Source organism: Nelusetta ayraudi, unplaced genomic scaffold (assembly GCF_046127955.1).
Source record: "Nelusetta ayraudi isolate G7.1 ecotype Tasmania unplaced genomic scaffold, CSIRO-AGI_Nayr_v1 ptg000135l, whole genome shotgun sequence".
Classification (NCBI taxonomy): domain Eukaryota; kingdom Metazoa; phylum Chordata; class Actinopteri; order Tetraodontiformes; family Monacanthidae; genus Nelusetta; species Nelusetta ayraudi.
The window spans coordinates 12,726,991-12,743,846 of NW_027466185.1; the positions used below are offsets into that span (position 1 = coordinate 12,726,991).

Sequence of the window (16,856 nt, forward strand, 5' to 3'; positions counted from 1 at the left end):
ATGCAAATGGAATCGAAATCACGTTAACTGACATAAAAACCATGTTTTCTTCTTTAGACTCTGATTTTTTTTTTTTAAATGAGCCAATGCAACTCAAAATTTCCACCCATCCTTAAGACCACTGCTACAGTTGGCTTGTAAGTCCAAGCTTTATTTCATTTAAAAAAAAACAAACAAAAAAATCTTCAGGTGAAGAAGAGGAAGATACTTTTTTTTCTATTCTCACATGAGGCATGTATGATCTCTGAGCGTGGATCACAAATATTTACATTAGAAAAACCGAGTACAAAGCTACGTTTTGCCAGGGTTGGGACGAGCACGTCGGCAGTATGACAAATATCCTGATGATGAGAATGTGACGCTTGACAAAAGCTGCCTTGCGGGATGCCGAGGTGAAGATGCACAGAGCTTGAGTTTGTGTTACAGTGATTTGAGTTTAGTCCCGTTCCGGAGCATCATTCCCGCTGCTCCATCTTTACTTTGGGGGGCTTTAGGAAGGTTCTGTTCTTTTTTTCCTTGTGCTTCTTCCCTTTGGCCTGGAAGTTCCTCCAGCTGTCCACGCGTCCGTCTCGCGTTTCCTGGCAAACGGTTCACACACAAAAAAAGAGGGATTTAGACGGTCAGAATCTCTTTTGGTTAAGTTTAATGGTCACATAAGAGGATATTCACCTCAAAATTTTTCTGCCACTCTCTATCGCGCTTTGCTTTTTCTGCTGCTTCGATTTCTTCCTCTCTGGCCCTTTTCCTGAAAAACAAATTGAACGTAGGGAAGAAACATGACAATATGAACGGTTACTTTTCTATATCATGGAATTACTAACATTTCAATTCTACAGATCCCTTGTGCAATATGTGAACATTTAGATCATTCAGTGGGCCTGCTAACTTTGTCTTCAGAGTAAAACGAGGAGTAAAATGGCCATTTACCTTTCATGCATATCTTTTGCTTCCCTTTCCTTCCTCTTGATTTCCAGTTCTGCGAACAACTTCATAGTCTGTTTGTACACCGCTTGCTTGAACTGGTAACAGAGAAAATGTTAAAAACATCAGTTCTGAACAGAATGACTATATAAACTGTAAATATATCCATAGACAATATCTGTAATTCCAATTAGTCGGAAAATCTTCATCACTATTAATTTATCTTACACATCCCACACTTATTTTTGAACACCATCTTGCAAATTGAGCTAAATTTAAATGTGACTACAAACGGGAATGTGCTTTGAACATCGTCTTTACCACTTCAGGGTCGTCCTCCTCCACGTCTAACAATTTGCCGTCCTTCTTTAACTGTTTTTTTTTCTCCTTTACCTGTGGGAATGGCAGGAAATGGTAAGTTTTACTTGGTGTAACTCCAATCCATGCTTATCTATTTAAACAGCACATTTCACAAATTACAATGAGTGAACAAAGTGCACAAAAGATGTAAAAACAGAAATGAAAACACAAGCACAAGCACAGAGGTGGAAAAGTGCCTCTGGAGAGGAGATTTAAAAGGTTCTGGGGCTGTGAAAGACATGTAAGACAACGTTTGAACACTCACCATATGCTCCACATATTCCATTCCGGCATGAATCACGTCCAAGATTCTCTTCTTTTGGTCTTGATCCAGTAAGAGTTTGTACGCCTTGTCCACAGCTAAAGCAAATATAAATATTCACCCAACATTATAATCTAAAACTGAATAAAAAGTTATTTTGAATAATGAATTATTTAGGTCAACAGCAGTTAGTTTGCAGCTAGTAGGAACTTTACCTTCAAAAGCCAGCTGTGCCCGTTCTGGATCACCTTGATTCTTGTCTGGATGGACTAAAATGGACAACTGCAGATTCAATGAGAGCAGACAGTATGAATTACCCCATGAATCTTAGTGTAGCAAACGACATGCTTTCACATAAAAGAATGAAGGAAATTTTTTTGCTTATGTCCTTACCGCTCTAAACCTTTTCTTCAATTCATCATCGGTAGCATCTGGGTCAATTTGCAAAACCTGACAATCATTAAACCCAGTCAGTTCCCATAAGTATAAGCGTATTCATGAGTAATGAAGGTTCAAATCTTGGAATAATTACACGGATCGGCTAAAATAGGCATAGATATTAAAACAAGCCGATTGTGTTGATAATGCTGCGTACATTTGTTTCTATAATAGAAGAAATATGACCTACCTCGAACGGATTGAGGTTAAAATAGGACGCTCCCGGTCTGAGCAGTCTGTCAATCTGCTGCTTGGACGTTAACACGGAATCTCTTTTCTCGATCTGCTTCACCTGTTAGAAAAGAAACAGATCCTTCACGAGTCCACCTTTCAACACGGACTCGAAGCGGACCCTCACATTTCTCTGCTAAATCGTTAAAGCAAACATTTTTTTGAAGCTCCTCGGGCGGGCTGCTAACGGTGGTTTGCTGTGTTGTGACTGCTTGAGGCTCATTTCTACCGCATTGCGTTCATGGAAACGCTTAGCTAATGCTAGCGGCGCCTTTGCGGAGAACTGAAGAATTTTATCGAGTGAATTGATTTAAATGTTGCAAAGCGAAACTAAAAACGTCCACGTGTGTTACTCGGACAACACTGAAGAAAGAGAGCTTGCGGCAGGGGAAAACAACCCCACAAACATTAGCATCTACCGACTAGCTGATGCTCATGTTGCAAGGCCTCTGTCCCACAAACCGGCAAACGCCGAGCAACCCACTTCCCCCGAGGCACCTGTGAGTGAATGACAATTCACGCCACGTCTAAAGTCAAATCAATTTCACTGTACCTCAGAGATAAAATGTTTAAATAATTCATCCGTATTGTGGGAAGAGGGCTCTCCTCCGGCGGCCGCCATCATCCCCCCCGAAACGCGTGTGATGTCACAGGTCACGTGACTATACAGCCGCTCAACGGCAAAGTTTCACACAATTAGAACGATGCGTATTATACTAATTAAATACCTTTTTCTCTCTCGTACACAGGAGAGATCGCGAAACAAAGCTCTGAAACAGGCGTGGGCAAACAAGGGCCCGGGGGCCATATGCGGCCAGCTAAGTTATTTTCTTTTTTTTTCTTTTCTTTTTTTTTTTTTTTTTAATGCGGCCCACCGAACTTGAAAAAATTATAATAGTAAGTAATAATAATAAAAGTAGCTGTTTTCAAAAATTATTTTTCACTGTTTTAAGAACAATTTCAATAAAGTGCTAAAAACCAAATACGCTTTTCAATTAACATTAAAACACTTGTTTTCTCCATATCCCATGATATATGTTTTTTCCTCCTATGAGGTGGCTCACCAAAACACTCCATCCATCTATTCCTGCTCCGGCCCCATCTGTCAAACTTTAGGAACCACTGTGGCCCATCAGTCAAAAAGTTAGCCCACACCAGGGGCCCGTTGCACGAAACTAGGTTAAGGATTAAGCCGAGATATCTTGGTCATCCTGGATGAACTTATCCATGATCCGGTTGCACAAAAGTGGGATAGGTGGAAGTGGGACGTGTTATGGTATAAGTTACCATGGAGATTTATTCTGTGGGGTGAGCCTGCTCCAGACCAGGCTAAATTCCAGGATCTATTTAATCTCACTCCTTGTCTCAGTAAACAGTCACCACCAACGGAAACCAATAGTTGTTCCACTGAACACTACACATTGTTATCACATTCAACTAGACCAGGGGTCACCAACCTTTTTGGCACTGAGAGCTACTTCATTGGTCCTGAGCCGTATGAAGGTCTACCAGCTTGCTAGATTCTCCTGAAATAACAAACTCTCTGAGTTATATATTATTATTAATGATACTCTTCTATGTGAAGACACTTATCAAGCTCATGAGTTCTCAATAATTATCAAAAATGACTTAACAAGGTTGGATAAAATTGAATTTTAGACACAGCTCAACGAGCTGTGCAATTTTTCGAACGGATCTGCGGGCTACTCATGAGGTCCTTGGGGGCTACCTGGGGCCCGCGGGCACCACGTTGGTGACCCCTGAACTAGACCCACTGTCATTATTTCAACATTTGGAATAATTTGATTATATTATTTCAACATTTGGAATCATTTAATTTCAATCATTATAGAGAAATTAGTTGAGATAATGTTGCAATAATTTGATAAGTTGTAACATAAGGTATATTTTACCATGCATCATATATAAAAATACACATCCCATGTAAACATGAATACACATCAAAGAGTAACATGAGGTTCTTTTTGTGACAATTGAAGGTCCTGTTACTATGCCTCCAATTGATCATGAGCCCTGGCTACTTGGCCAAGGGAAGATCCCTCTGGCCAAATGGTTAGCATGTATAACTATCACCTGGGAGTCTGGGGTTTGAAACCCGCCTAGGCCATTTGAGCCATGCCCCATTTATTGAGGTTTTTATTTACACCTCACAAGCTGCAAATCATTGGTTTATTATCGCTGTACCTTTTCTTTTCAATCCGATGTCATTGTGATGTCTACTACCTTAAAGAATAGATATTTCAACTGTTCCCTCTTCTCACTTTTTATTACCATAAAGTGTTTTAATATTTCTGAGAGGTTGAATTTCTTGGTACATTAAGTGCATTTCTTCTAACCTTATGAATGATGCCCGAGTTTCAACTTCCAACCAATCATAGCACCAAGGTAGGATTACAGATAAAAACTTCCACAATTTCAGTGCTTAGTGTCATCTCTTTTTAGGCCAAAAGGTGCATACATGAAACAAACAGACACCGTCATAATTCAATTGACCTTTATTTATTTTAAGATGTGTCATGTTCTTGGAGCTGGGAGAGGTAAGGAGAATAATAATTATTACATTTTTGTTCCAGTCAGCATACAGTGTGCATTGACGACTCACCTCCCATTCATTTCAATGGTGAGTTTTCATATAGTTTTCCTTTTTATTTCGGACTCTAATAAAATGTCTGCAGTCTTTACCTTCTTGTATTGTATGCCAAAATCAGCCAGTTGCATTTGCTGCTGTAGATGCTGGGCATACAATTGTCTGATAACTTATGAGTTTTGTTAACCCATGACAATTAGCACAGTGGGAATTTTGCATAATGGGAATTTTCATCCATTAATTCCCACTATGTTGCCAGGATGGCTCTCTCCATACTTTTTTTTTTTTTTTAAGCTCAAACGGAAATTCAGTAAAGTCAGTTTAGTCGTCTATTTATCAAAATTGTTACGGTTTTTTGGAGCTACATTTTACACAAATTCACTCACATCTGCAATAATACTACTACTAATAATAATAATAATAATAATAATAATAATAATTAAAGCTGCAAGCAGCGTTTGCGGGGCTGAGCCGCCATGGCCGCTGTGGCCGCCGCGACCCCTGATGACCCCCGATGACCCCCGTCCTCTGCCGACGCCCGGCGACATCTGCTGAAAGAAGTCTATGCAAATGACGCAGATTTTTCAACCTGTTTTTTTTTTTTTGAAAGATGCTGTGAAATGTAAATTATAGGCCTTGATGAGACAAACACGTAGGTGTTTGAATGACGTCTGTAGCACTTTTGTAAAGGAAACTGCAGGCATTTCTGCGTTGAAAAAGAGGGAGAAGAGGTGTAATCATCATATGCCTGTGTATACAAATGATGCATATTTTTTACCTGCCTTTTTTTTTAAGTGGCTGTCAAATGTAAAATATAGGTCTTGATGAGACAAACACGTGGATGTTTGAATGACGTCTGTAGCTTTTTTCTAAAGGAAACTGCAGCCATTTGTGTGTTGAAAAAGAGGGAGAAGAGGTGTAATCATCACATGCCTGTGTATGCAAATGATGCATATTTTTTACCTGCATTTTTTTTTCAAGTGGCTGTCAAATGTAAAATATAGGCCTTGATGAGACAAACACGTGGATGTTTGAATGACATCTGTAGCACTTTTGTGAAGGAAACTGCAGCCATTTACAGTATAGTGTATGTGTGTGTGTGTGTGTGTGTGTGTGTGTGTGTGTGTGTGTGTGTCTGTGTTGAAACAGAGCACCCAACCTGCAGCAGCACAGTTAGCGCCTCCAGCTCCGCTAGCTCCGCTTTTTCCGCTTTTACCACCTTGGACATCTAAGCTTAGAACTCAGCCATTTCGGCGTCTACACGAAAGATATTGGTATCATCTTTTAGCTAAGGGCTTCAGCAATCTAACTATATATAGTTATCTGGGGAATAACGGTGTAGGCGTGGTCAGTGAAAAAACTGACTTCTTTTTTTTTCGTTGGGGGGAGCTCGAACTCGAAATATTTCACTTCCTGTTTGTCGGGCGACAAAAGTTAGAGCGTACGCGACGTAGAGCTTGACGAGACGAACGCGTGGGTTTTTGTTGTATGAATTTTCGATGTTCCTTGGGGGCGCTACGTGCATTTTTAGTTAGTTTTCTGGGTTTTTTTTAGGATTTTGGTCAGTTCTGAAATCCATCAACTTTAAAGGGCTCTAAAATGAAAATGGTGCAACGCATCCGGACCATTGTTTTTACGTTGACCTTCTGACAGTCTAGTCTGTGTAATACAAAACAAACAAACAAGGTTTGAAACTTGCAGCATTCACGGTTGTTGAGTTCTGTCACTCTAGATGATTTCAAACAAGTGAAAATAGCTGACTTCCGGTTTGTGAGGGGTCAGAGTGTCAGAATGCAGGTCTGTATCTATCGAACGCATGGGTTTTTGTCCCATGTCGTTTCGACCTTCCTAGAGGGCGCTAGAGAAGTTTAAATTTTTGTGACAGGATTTTTGGTAAATTTTCAATGTATGTCGACTTTGGAGGGCCGTTGTACGAAAACGGTTTGAAAATCTCCCATTTTTGTTGATGATTGTTTGGATTGAAGGTCCAGTCTACGTCATACTCAATTTTCAAGCCCGTCGGACTTGCGCTTCCTGAGCCTTGTGTTTTCACTCTGTTCCAAACAAGTGACGATAGGTCACTTCCGGTTTGTTTGGGGTCAAAGGTCAGCATATCAGCAAATAGGTCTGGACTGACCGCACGCGTGGGTGTTGGCCCCATGTCTCTATGACCTTCCTAGAAGGATTTTTTTTTAAATCTTGGAGCAAGAAATTTGGTAAAAATTGGAAATAACTCACTTCCTGTTTGTCGGGCGACAAAAGTTAGAGCGTACGAAATGTCGGACGAACGCGTGGAATTTTTCCCCATGAGTTTTGGAGCATGTTCAGGGGGTCAAATTGGGGCGGGAAATTTTTGAACGCCTCTAGGGGGCGCTAGAGAGTGGAATTTTGCCTTTTTCTCTTCATTTTATGAAACTTTTTGCCAGTTTCCACCTATGTGGCATATTTAATTCACCGATTATTTTTTTTTGGTAAGGGGGTCAAATTTGATTGAATAGGGCGACGGAAGAATAAGAATAAGAATAAGAATAAACATAGCAAATACAATCGAGTCTTCGCCTTGCGAAGATCTGAGCAGGACTTCGCTGATGCTCAGCCCCGAATAATAACTATTATGATCGTAAATGCGATAGTTCCAGTGGAAGAGCGAGTTCGTATTTGTGCACTTCCTATGCATTCAGACGGTCTGCGATACTTCGCCACGCTTTTCTCTCTGTTTTAACGCTGTGGTGGTGTTGCCTTTCTTCTGTATTTCTTCTTTTACCTCCTCATAAGCCTCCATGAGGATTTCCGCCTCTACTCATACTCGGACGGGAAAAGGACGTCGCTCTCGTTGTCATGGCGAATCCTTGATTCTGAGCTCGACAACCGGGGTCTATCTGAGGGAGCCGCGTGCGCGCACTTATCCAGGATAGGTTTCACCTGGCTTGATGAATCCGTGTGTGCTCATCCTGGATGTGTTTTCGTGCACGCGATTAAGCCTGGACACACGTGTTGTGGATTGGTTGAGCGCGGCTTAGTTACTCATCTTTTTAACAGTTAAAATTGGTTTTAAGTTTCCTCTTTTTGAAGTAGAACTTCAGTGAGCAAAGTCATCCTATAATATGTTTGTGTCAGGGTGTCCCTGGGAGAGAGTGTCAGCCAGCCTATATGTATGTCTGGAGAAGGTTTGCTCAGTAGAAAGTCAGTCGGTGTTTGTCATATAATCATATGACTGCTCTTTACCCATGTCATCCATGTGACCTTTAAGGGAGAAGGGCAAGCACGGAATGTACAGTGGGCTAACAGGCCACTAAGTGTGTATAAAGTAACTAATGCTGTGATCCGTTGCACTTGCGCTGCATGTTATCCATCAATTACAAGCTAATGTATTAAAGGTGTAGCAAAGAACATCAGACCGCATCTTCACTCGATAATCGTGATGATATTTTCAAAACAACAATCCAGACAACAACGTTGTGTTTCAAATTGATTTTTAGATTAACGGCGTGATTGTGTTTGTCAACAGCTGCACCCTGTCAGTAGCAGGACCTTTACATAAGATTTGAGGTTGACGCCCCAGCAGCGGCTGAGGGAAAGGGATCCATCAAGGGAGCAAGAGCGACATCTACTGGAGAGAAGCAGCAGCTCATCGCCGACTGCAGTACGTCAGCGTCGGTAAACGACACAGCAATTTGCTCACAAATGTAGCTGTCAAAGCAAATAACTTTTTTTTTTTTTTTTTAACTAGCTTGAAATTAAAAGTAGACCATATTAATTTAATTTCTCACAACGATATTTGAACGTTTATTCCTCCATTTTAGATCTAACATACAGTCAATGAAAAGAAAATTAAATTCTAAAACCTCTATTTTTAAACTATACCATCTAGTATGAAATCAAATTATCTGATAAGTACAATATATTTATGATGTATGTTGTTGTTGTTTGTTTTGTTGTTTGTTTTTTTCATTTTATGGCGCGTTAACTAAGCCCCGCCTCCTCGCGCTCTCATGTGATCTTGTGCCGCAGCAGTCACATGACTAACAATTACTTCCTGGCTCACGTTTCTTTTTTTCCCCAACGCAGGATAGTGAAGCGGATGTGTATCGCCGTCAGCTCATCTGCATGTGTTCGTTTTCCCAGGTGTTGTTGTTGACAGTCGCGGAGCGAGCAGAGCAAAAACAGCAAGGACGTAGAGACCCACGTGACGTAAACCACGTCCGATTGATTCCTTGATCGTCAAAGAGATGACCGTCGGAAGTGCTGCGGACAGCCTGTTGGACACCCCACCAAACCTTTCCATTTGAGGCGACCAAAACAAACGCAGCACCTCGAACCTGCTGCTGATTCCGCTCCCCTTCGCCGGAATTGGCTTCAAGTCGCTGCTGCTTGATATTAGTTCAGCGTTCCGTCCCCCAAACCCAACCTGTCATACGTCAAAAAAAATAATAATAATAAAAAAATAGGCGTAGACAGAACCGATGGAAGACCAAAACCCTTTTCAGGTAGGTGAAATGAGGAAGAGGAGTTGACCTAGTCTCAGTCTAAGCAATCGCAGTGAACATTGGTAGGAGGAAGTCATTGATGTTGGCACTGTGTAATATCAGACATGTTGTTGCTCATGTGACGTGTTGCTTTTTTCTGCTGGGCCTGCCCGCAAACCCACCGACCACTCACTGACTGCTCCACACTTTTAGTTTCTGTCTTAATACTACATGGTAATACGAAGGTTATCGTCGACTGTTAGTCTATTGTTTTGCCCAATGAGATGGTGGTGGGAAAAAATTATTTCCATGCCGTTTCACATATTTTCTGTCTCTTTTAACAAATATTTTATGTTTATCCTTTGTGAATTTGCACTTGAACAATGGTTACAGTGCAAGGTCGTATATGTCTGTCTTATTGTGCTTCACAGTGTTCTTTGACAGGCCTTGTGGCTTGCTACAGTATGTTTTGGTCTAGTAATCGTCTTGTGTGAGTTTCTCCCACGGGAAGAGGTGTTGAATCCTTGAGAGGGTTGCATCCTCTTGCTGGCCCCCATCTCTTACAGTACCTTACCTTAGCAAAGGAAGAGAGACTTCAAGGGAGGGCACATTCATATGTATCTACTCTTTAGATTCTCTTGTTTATTCAATAGTATAAAAACTTTGTCCGGCCTTGTACGTGTTGAACATTCCAGTGCGAATGCTGTTTCCACCACCGCTGTTGTTCCTCTTGCAAGATTAAGACTCAGACTTTGTCTTCTTTGCTCACCTAACTAAACTGTGTCGTTTACCTCCACGTCAAAGGTGATTTCTAACCTGTTTGTTTTGTCTTTTAGGATCCTGCAGTGACACAACACAGCAGCAGCACAGGATATGCCACCCTGGACCTGTACAACCCATTTGAAAACGACAACAGAGTGAGGAGATGTTTCCTTCCCAATTTGTTACATGCGGATGACAGAAGTTTGGCCGATATAGATAAAGGAGCTGTGTCATGGAGCAATGTGCACTTTTGAGCATGTTGGCTAGCCCCTTTTCTGTAGGATCAGTTATGATTTCCCAAATAAGACCTTGGTAGTTTATGATTTTGCTGTGTGTGCTTTTAGCAGATGGTGGGCCAGGTTAAAAAGCACATATTTTAGCTTGCCGTAGCAGAAAGCTCTCAGGTCTATCAGTCTTCCACTAGGAACAGCTTTCACTATCTGGCTCAGCCGTTGAAACTAGGTCATTTCTGTTCCTGTGCTGTCATTGCACTTCTCCCCTGCTGTGACAAGAAAAGATTTCCCCATATTGATAGTGAGTGCGAGCAGATGCAGAAGAGATTATTTATGTCTTTGGAATATAAAAAACACTTTTATTTGACATTTCAAGATTTGGTTGTTTATTTTCTCGTTGGGTTGAAGAATAAACTCTTCACCTCATGTCAGCTTTAGGAAATAAAACTGATTTCAGTTCAAATGTCGATGCATTGTCACATAACCTCAGTTTGTGGATACGCAGGTTTGCTGCAGCTCTTCATTCTCAGTTTGTTTCTTCTTTTTTGTTTTGAACTACTTCCCATTTTTAAAAAAATGTGTCAAAACCAAAAGCAGAAACCAAACAATTGAAAAAAGATAACTTGATGAGGATTTTTATTTATTTATTTATTTTTTTTGCTCAGACTTCCTGTCAGCTGTTGGTCGTACCCAATCCTGCTGTTAAAGGAACTACACTCAGCCATTTCTCTTGCTTTCAAACTGTTGCTATCTTTCTCAGAAAGCAATCTTTAGTTTCTGCTGCAGCCATAATTGCCCACAAGTTATATTGTGATGCACATAAAACATGTACTTGCACTTAGTGTTGCCAACCTTCGTTCTGAAAAATAAAGGAGGCTTCCCGCAGTGTTTGGGGCCATGACCATCACAGGCCAGTGACTCGCCACTAGTGGTAAATCATAACTTAAAATAGGGTTTCAAAAAAGTATATTGTTCACAGAATTTCAACTGCTTTGTTCCCAATAGACATTAGAAATAAGCTGAATGTTTAAATTGGATGGAAATCTTGAGAACAGTCAATAAAGTGAAGGATGGGTGGCTTTTACAAAGGAATGAAATAAATCAAGATGATTAGAACAAGTGATCCTGATTCATAGCCTGCTCGATGCAGCCAGTACGCAGTTGTTGTGAATGGGTTGTGCAATGGCACTGCCTGCAGCTACGTAGATTAAGGTTTTGAATGCAAACTCTATTGAAACAAATGTGAGTTTGCATCCAAAATAAATTTACGTTCAAGACAACTCAGAAATACGGGACAACCTATCAATTCTAAACGGGCCGCACCATTCATTTGGCAAATACAGGACAATTCTGTATTTTAAGGGACGGTTGGCAACTCTCCTTGCGCTGCAGGTTTATGGTCCGTGGCATTTGTTGAAATGTCTATTTGGAATATTTGGTTGAAGTGTACAGCAGTTTTGCATTCACAGACAATTTGTTTGTGCAACACCCTGATCTAAGGATGCATAACAGTGTTTTCTTCTGCTGGATACTTTCCAGCCTCCACCACCATATGAAGCCACCGCCCCCCCTGCTCCCGCTGCTCCTGCACAGACTCCGCCTAGCAGGACGACGCCCACTGAGCCTCGCAACTATGGCTCTTATAATAACTCTCAGGTAAATGCAGAAATGTGCACCCGTCTGTTCCAACCAAACAACAAGACAAGGCAAGGAGATAATTTCTCCTTGTCCCCTTAAGCACAGATATTTGCAGTTTTTATAAATGTGAAGAGTCAAAAGTGTCATGGGACATATTTTTAAACCTCATCCCAGTCAGGTTAACTGCAACCTGCTTTGAAGAAAGCATGTCCTCTCTGAATATATTATAATAACCAGACTCTTACATAATAGTTTTGGTTGTTTTTTTTAAACCCACCCCTCATTTTATCGTGAGATGTGGCTTTGATGCATTATTCACCACGTGTCTTGCTGTGTTAGACTGCTGTGAATGCAACTACAGCGGAGCTTCTGAGGAAGCAGGAGGAGCTGGAGAAAAAAGCCCAAGACCTGGAGAGGAGAGAGCGGGAGCTGCAGTCACACAGCCTGGGACCTGGAGCCTGTAAGAGTCGCCCACACAAAGAGTTTGAGCGGGAAAAAATACAATACAGTCACAAGAGGGCTATCATCTCTGATTAGTTCAAGAGAACCATAGTTGAAAAGAAAAATACATTCTTGTGTTGGTCCAAATAGACTTGTTATTTTGTTTTTAACAATATTTTTATTGAGGTTTTGATTGCATATCAAACTTTATGTCAATTGTACAAACATTTTCCATTTATATGCATATAAATAAATCTCCCCTCAAACAGTTAAACATTCACACAGACAAAAATTAAAAATAAAATAAAAAGATGACCGACATCAAACTGAAAAAGCTAAATTAATTAAATAAATAAAAATAAGAAAAAAATGGAACAAAATCAAATCAAATCAAAGGCAGGATCACTATTTTTATTTCTCAGTCAGTGTTATCCATTTCATTGATCAAGACAGACATAAATGAGTCCCAGAAACAAGCAAACTCTGTGTGTTTGCCTTTCACAATGTATGTCAAAGTGTCCAGTCCAAGACAGGTCATTTGCTTCCTCTTCTATATCACCAGTGATGGTGCTTCTACATTTTTCCAATATAGTGCAATCACTCTTCTTGCATGGAGAAGTCCAAAATAAATCATTTTAGATTACTTTGGCGTATATTAGTATACACAGTGTTCATATGAAAGGACTATTACACTTAACCATCCGTGATAAACATTTAACTATCAAATACACTTTCAATGTAATTTAATATGGCAGGAATATTTTGGATGTCTGAACACATGTTAAGATTGAATTTCATCGTCCTGCTGTTTTCTTTCCCAGCCCGCCAGAATAACTGGCCACCTCTGCCCTCCTTCTGCCCCGTGGGGCCCTGCTTCTACCAGGACATCAACGTGGAAATCAGTCAGCAGTTCCAGCGCATCGTCACCTTCATGTACTACTTTTGGATGTGTGAGTCTGTTTAATCCCCGTGCGGTCTCCCAGCAACACTTTGGCAGCGACGTCACTAGAGGGCATTCGATGCAGTTACGTGGGATTTGACGTATATTTGGCGCTGAAACCTTCACCTCCCGAAACCTGAAAATCATTTCGAAACTAAGAAAACTTAGAGAGCCTGGAACTGAAAGTAAAGAGCTGAGTCTCACCGCCGCACCACTTTGCGCTGCTCTGTCTGGAGTCCAGGCTCTAACGTCTGTGCAAACACTGACACTTTGCTGCCAGGATCACTGACGCTGAAATGGTTTTGCAGTCTCCGCCTGAGCAGTACTTGTTTCTATAACACCAGTCTTCACTTTTGTCTGTTTCAGTCAACACTGGCACAATGCTCCTGAACCTGATCTCCTCCCTCGCTATGTTCTGTATCGAACCCTCGTCCAGCGGGGTCGGCCTGGGCCTCGCCATCCTCTGGGCCATCCTCTTCACTCCGTGCTCCTTCGTCTGTTGGTATCGGCCTGTGTACAAAGCCTTCAGGTTTGTTCCCGGATTGGGTCTAAATAAAAAATAACACAGACACACAGCCGGCCAAAATGTTTGGATTATTAAAGCTCCTCTCTTTCCCTTCTAGGAGTGACAGCTCCTTCAACTTCTTCGTCTTCTTCTTTGTTTTCTTCGCCCAAGTGGTCACCTACGTCATCATGACCATCGGCATCCCTGGATGGGGCTTCAGGTATAAGGGCTAAACAGTCCACCTGTGTTTGCTTGTGCTGTTTCAGAGAGGAGCAGCTCATGCTAATGTACTGCAACAACATCAACTGACTATCACATCACGGGCCCAGTGTGTGAGATTTATTTGCACCTGGTGGTAAGAAAACACATTGCAAACAAAGGAATTCCATCGCTTTCTTTTTTTGGGCACATATTGCATCTTTGCATGATGAATCGCAATCAGATGGGTTGGCTAAATTTTCCTTTGCTCAAACCTAATTCCCATTAGGAAATTAGTTTTATTATTAATATTATTATTGTTATCCGTCCATTTTCAATACCCGCTTCTTGCTGCACTCAGGGTTTGCAGGGGTCTGCTGGAGACCAAACAATCATTCTGACTCACACGCACACCTACGGTCAATTTAGAGTTTCCAATTCATCTCACATACATTTCTTTGGACTGTGGGAGGAAGCCAGAGAACCTGAAGATAAGCCACGCAGACACAGAGAAAAACTCCACACCGAAAGGCCCCAGGCAGGGAATCAAACCTGCAACCTTCTTGCTGTGAGCGACAATGCTAACCACTGCACCTATTATTATTATTATTATTATTATTATTATTATTATTATTATTATTATTATTATTATCATAGAAAATGAAATTCTGTTATCTGTTTGCATTGTATTCATCTAAAACATGTATTTCTATTTCATTCTCTGCAATTAGCTCCAAGTTTATATTACACACTGGACTTTTAATGACAGTGATGTGCCTTCAAAACGTATCCTAACTCGAGTGCTTCCACGTTATCTGAATTTATTCTGCTGAAGGAGATAATCTGCGACATTAGCCTGACAGCTGATCCGATATTAACGTATTTCTCCCCCTACTTATGTCTCCGTCTCAGTGGATGGATCGTCAGCTTGACTGCTCTGAAAGCCAATAGCGGAGTCGGTGCAATTATGATGATAAACTCCATCCTCTTCACTGCCGAGGCCGCTCTGGGGGTTATCTTGCTAAAAAAGGTAAGAAGTGAATAGATTTGTCACCATGTCGTTGAAATTCACAGACAGGGACTGGAATTGAACCATTATCTTGACCGAGATGTTCCACATGAACTCCGTACAGACATGTTATTGCGAGTAACATTTTGCAAAAATGGGGCTACATTTCTTTTGCGTGAATAATTTGTATAAAGTCCTAAAAGCTCTTCACAAGATAAGACGTTGCAATCAATCTTGTTAATGACTTTGTGCATTTTATCCCGGGCGACGCATCTGTCAATTAGCGGGCACACGATATCTGACGGTCCAAAGAGAAGCCGCGATATCAAGTTCTGCGTCTCATTTTCCCCTCCGCACAATGCGCACGATATGATGATGAACTGCAAGCCCATATCGGGTGTCAATGCCCTCTGCTCTTCCCTCGCTCAGGTCCACGGTATGTACCGGCAGACTGATGCCAGTTTCCAAAAGGCCCAGGCCGAGTTCGCCACCGGAGTCATGTCCAATCAGGCCGTGCGCCAGGCGGCCGCCAACGCCGCCACTGGCGCTGCCACCAGCGCTGCCAAGGGGGCCTTCACCGCTCCTCAATAGAGCAAAGACAAAGGAGGGGATGAGAGGATGATGGCACACTGGTTTGGTGTTTGTTTCCTCCACTGCTAATTAGAATTGGATGGGAGCGAATAGGGGATTAAAAGCAATGGCCACACGATTACTCCAGGGCAACCAAACTTCTGGGCATGTGCATGAGACAGAGGTGTCATTTTTTTGAAGCTGCGAGCGAAAAAAAAAGTGTGTTGACACAGCCAAACAAATCATAGGGGAAATTCTGAAGAGAGAACAGAACGACATGAAGCAGTATGACAGTTGAAAGAACTGTGAGTGAATGCAGGGAAAATGTTCTTCTTAGACTGAAAAAAAAAAACATATATCGAACTAAAAATAAACAAAAATAAATAACTGTGTGCCAAGTGGGACACTCGTTGCCAAGATGTTCCACCACTTTAAAATGAGTTTGATGCACATTATGTTAAAAGAGGAGCTGAATGCAAAGTGGGAGCGTAGCACTGAAGCGCTGATATTCTAGCATTTGATCTGAACACAGGCCAAGTTTTTCCTCTTTTTTTTTTTTTGTTGTTGTTACTTGGATGTTTGCTATTGCTTATTTCAAATAGAGAATGCATATGTACCTATTTGCCAAACATCTCATACTGTTAAACATTATGTGTTGGATGGGTTTTTAAAAATATCTCATCACTGTTTGGTGAAATGTGTTTGTTTTTTTTGTTTTTTAATGCTTTCTTAAGAGTCACGTCGTTTTGGTTTTAATAAATATATATTGTCTGCATACGGACTAGCATAGTGTCTGTTACTTTGTTACTATACCAATGAATTTATTTGTCCTGACCAGTGGAACAAAATAAAACAATTCCAAAAGACAACATGTTTAGCCACCTTTTTACATTTTTCTGCTAGATAATGCTTGTTTTCATAGCTTCCTGCTGAAGATGCTGCTTTGTTGGGCTTTCAACATCCTTGCTGGTACTGTCACCTGCATTTTACCAGAGCAACCTTCAAGCTCGAAGCCCTTGAGTTAAAATACTTGGAGGGGTAACATAACGGCAACGTAACAATAAATGTAATTCTCTGGCGACACCCAACACACTTGAAGGAAACTGCAGCCGCGACGTCCTCCTGTCAACTTGTTGCCTGTGCTGGGTGTGTATTTGCGCACTGATTTTTAGATCACCAAGGCGAGTCGTGCATCTTTATAAAGCTGGAATTATTATACGTATCATGTCCACATATATAGATTTTTTTTTTTTAAGGGACCGTTGCTGCTCGTC

At 41.2% G+C, this 16,856-nt stretch overlaps 2 protein-coding genes across 2 annotated transcripts; one reads left to right on the forward strand and one right to left on the reverse strand.

Annotated features, from left to right (window-relative positions):
* Nucleotides 1-130: 130 nt before the first annotated feature.
* On the reverse strand, nucleotides 131-2,923 carry dnajc8 (DnaJ (Hsp40) homolog, subfamily C, member 8). The gene is made up of 9 exons (XM_076011835.1): nucleotides 2,766-2,923; nucleotides 2,172-2,273; nucleotides 1,937-1,993; nucleotides 1,759-1,825; nucleotides 1,547-1,641; nucleotides 1,243-1,314; nucleotides 928-1,019; nucleotides 670-745; nucleotides 131-578 (listed from the first exon to the last, which is right to left on the reverse strand). The coding sequence occupies exons 1-9, from the start codon at nucleotides 2,835-2,837 to the stop codon at nucleotides 456-458; spliced, it is 756 nt and encodes a 251-aa protein (XP_075867950.1). The 5' UTR covers nucleotides 2,838-2,923; the 3' UTR covers nucleotides 131-455.
* Nucleotides 2,924-8,849: 5,926 nt separating this feature from the next.
* On the forward strand, nucleotides 8,850-16,357 carry scamp3 (secretory carrier membrane protein 3). The gene is made up of 9 exons (XM_076011834.1): nucleotides 8,850-9,307; nucleotides 10,123-10,203; nucleotides 11,821-11,937; nucleotides 12,259-12,379; nucleotides 13,182-13,310; nucleotides 13,667-13,829; nucleotides 13,924-14,025; nucleotides 14,916-15,033; nucleotides 15,442-16,357. The coding sequence occupies exons 1-9, from the start codon at nucleotides 9,284-9,286 to the stop codon at nucleotides 15,601-15,603; spliced, it is 1,017 nt and encodes a 338-aa protein (XP_075867949.1). The 5' UTR covers nucleotides 8,850-9,283; the 3' UTR covers nucleotides 15,604-16,357.
* Nucleotides 16,358-16,856: the final 499 nt, after the last annotated feature.

Excerpts from the sequence above, each read along its gene's own strand:
- scamp3 (XM_076011834.1), top strand. The coding sequence starts at position 9,284 with ATGGAAGACCAAAACCCTTTTCAG. Across the intron at positions 9,308-10,122 it reads AAGACCAAAACCCTTTTCAG|GATCCTGCAGTGACACAACA; the intron begins GTAGGTGAAATG and ends TTTGTCTTTTAG. Across the intron at positions 14,026-14,915 it reads ATCCCTGGATGGGGCTTCAG|TGGATGGATCGTCAGCTTGA; the intron begins GTATAAGGGCTA and ends TCTCCGTCTCAG.
- dnajc8 (XM_076011835.1), bottom strand. The coding sequence starts at position 2,837 with ATGATGGCGGCCGCCGGAGGAGAGCCCTCTTCCCACAATACGGATGAA. Across the intron at positions 1,994-2,171 it reads TTAACCTCAATCCGTTCGAG|GTTTTGCAAATTGACCCAGA; the intron begins GTAGGTCATATT and ends AATGATTGTCAG. Across the intron at positions 1,826-1,936 it reads TGAAGAAAAGGTTTAGAGCG|TTGTCCATTTTAGTCCATCC; the intron begins GTAAGGACATAA and ends TTGAATCTGCAG.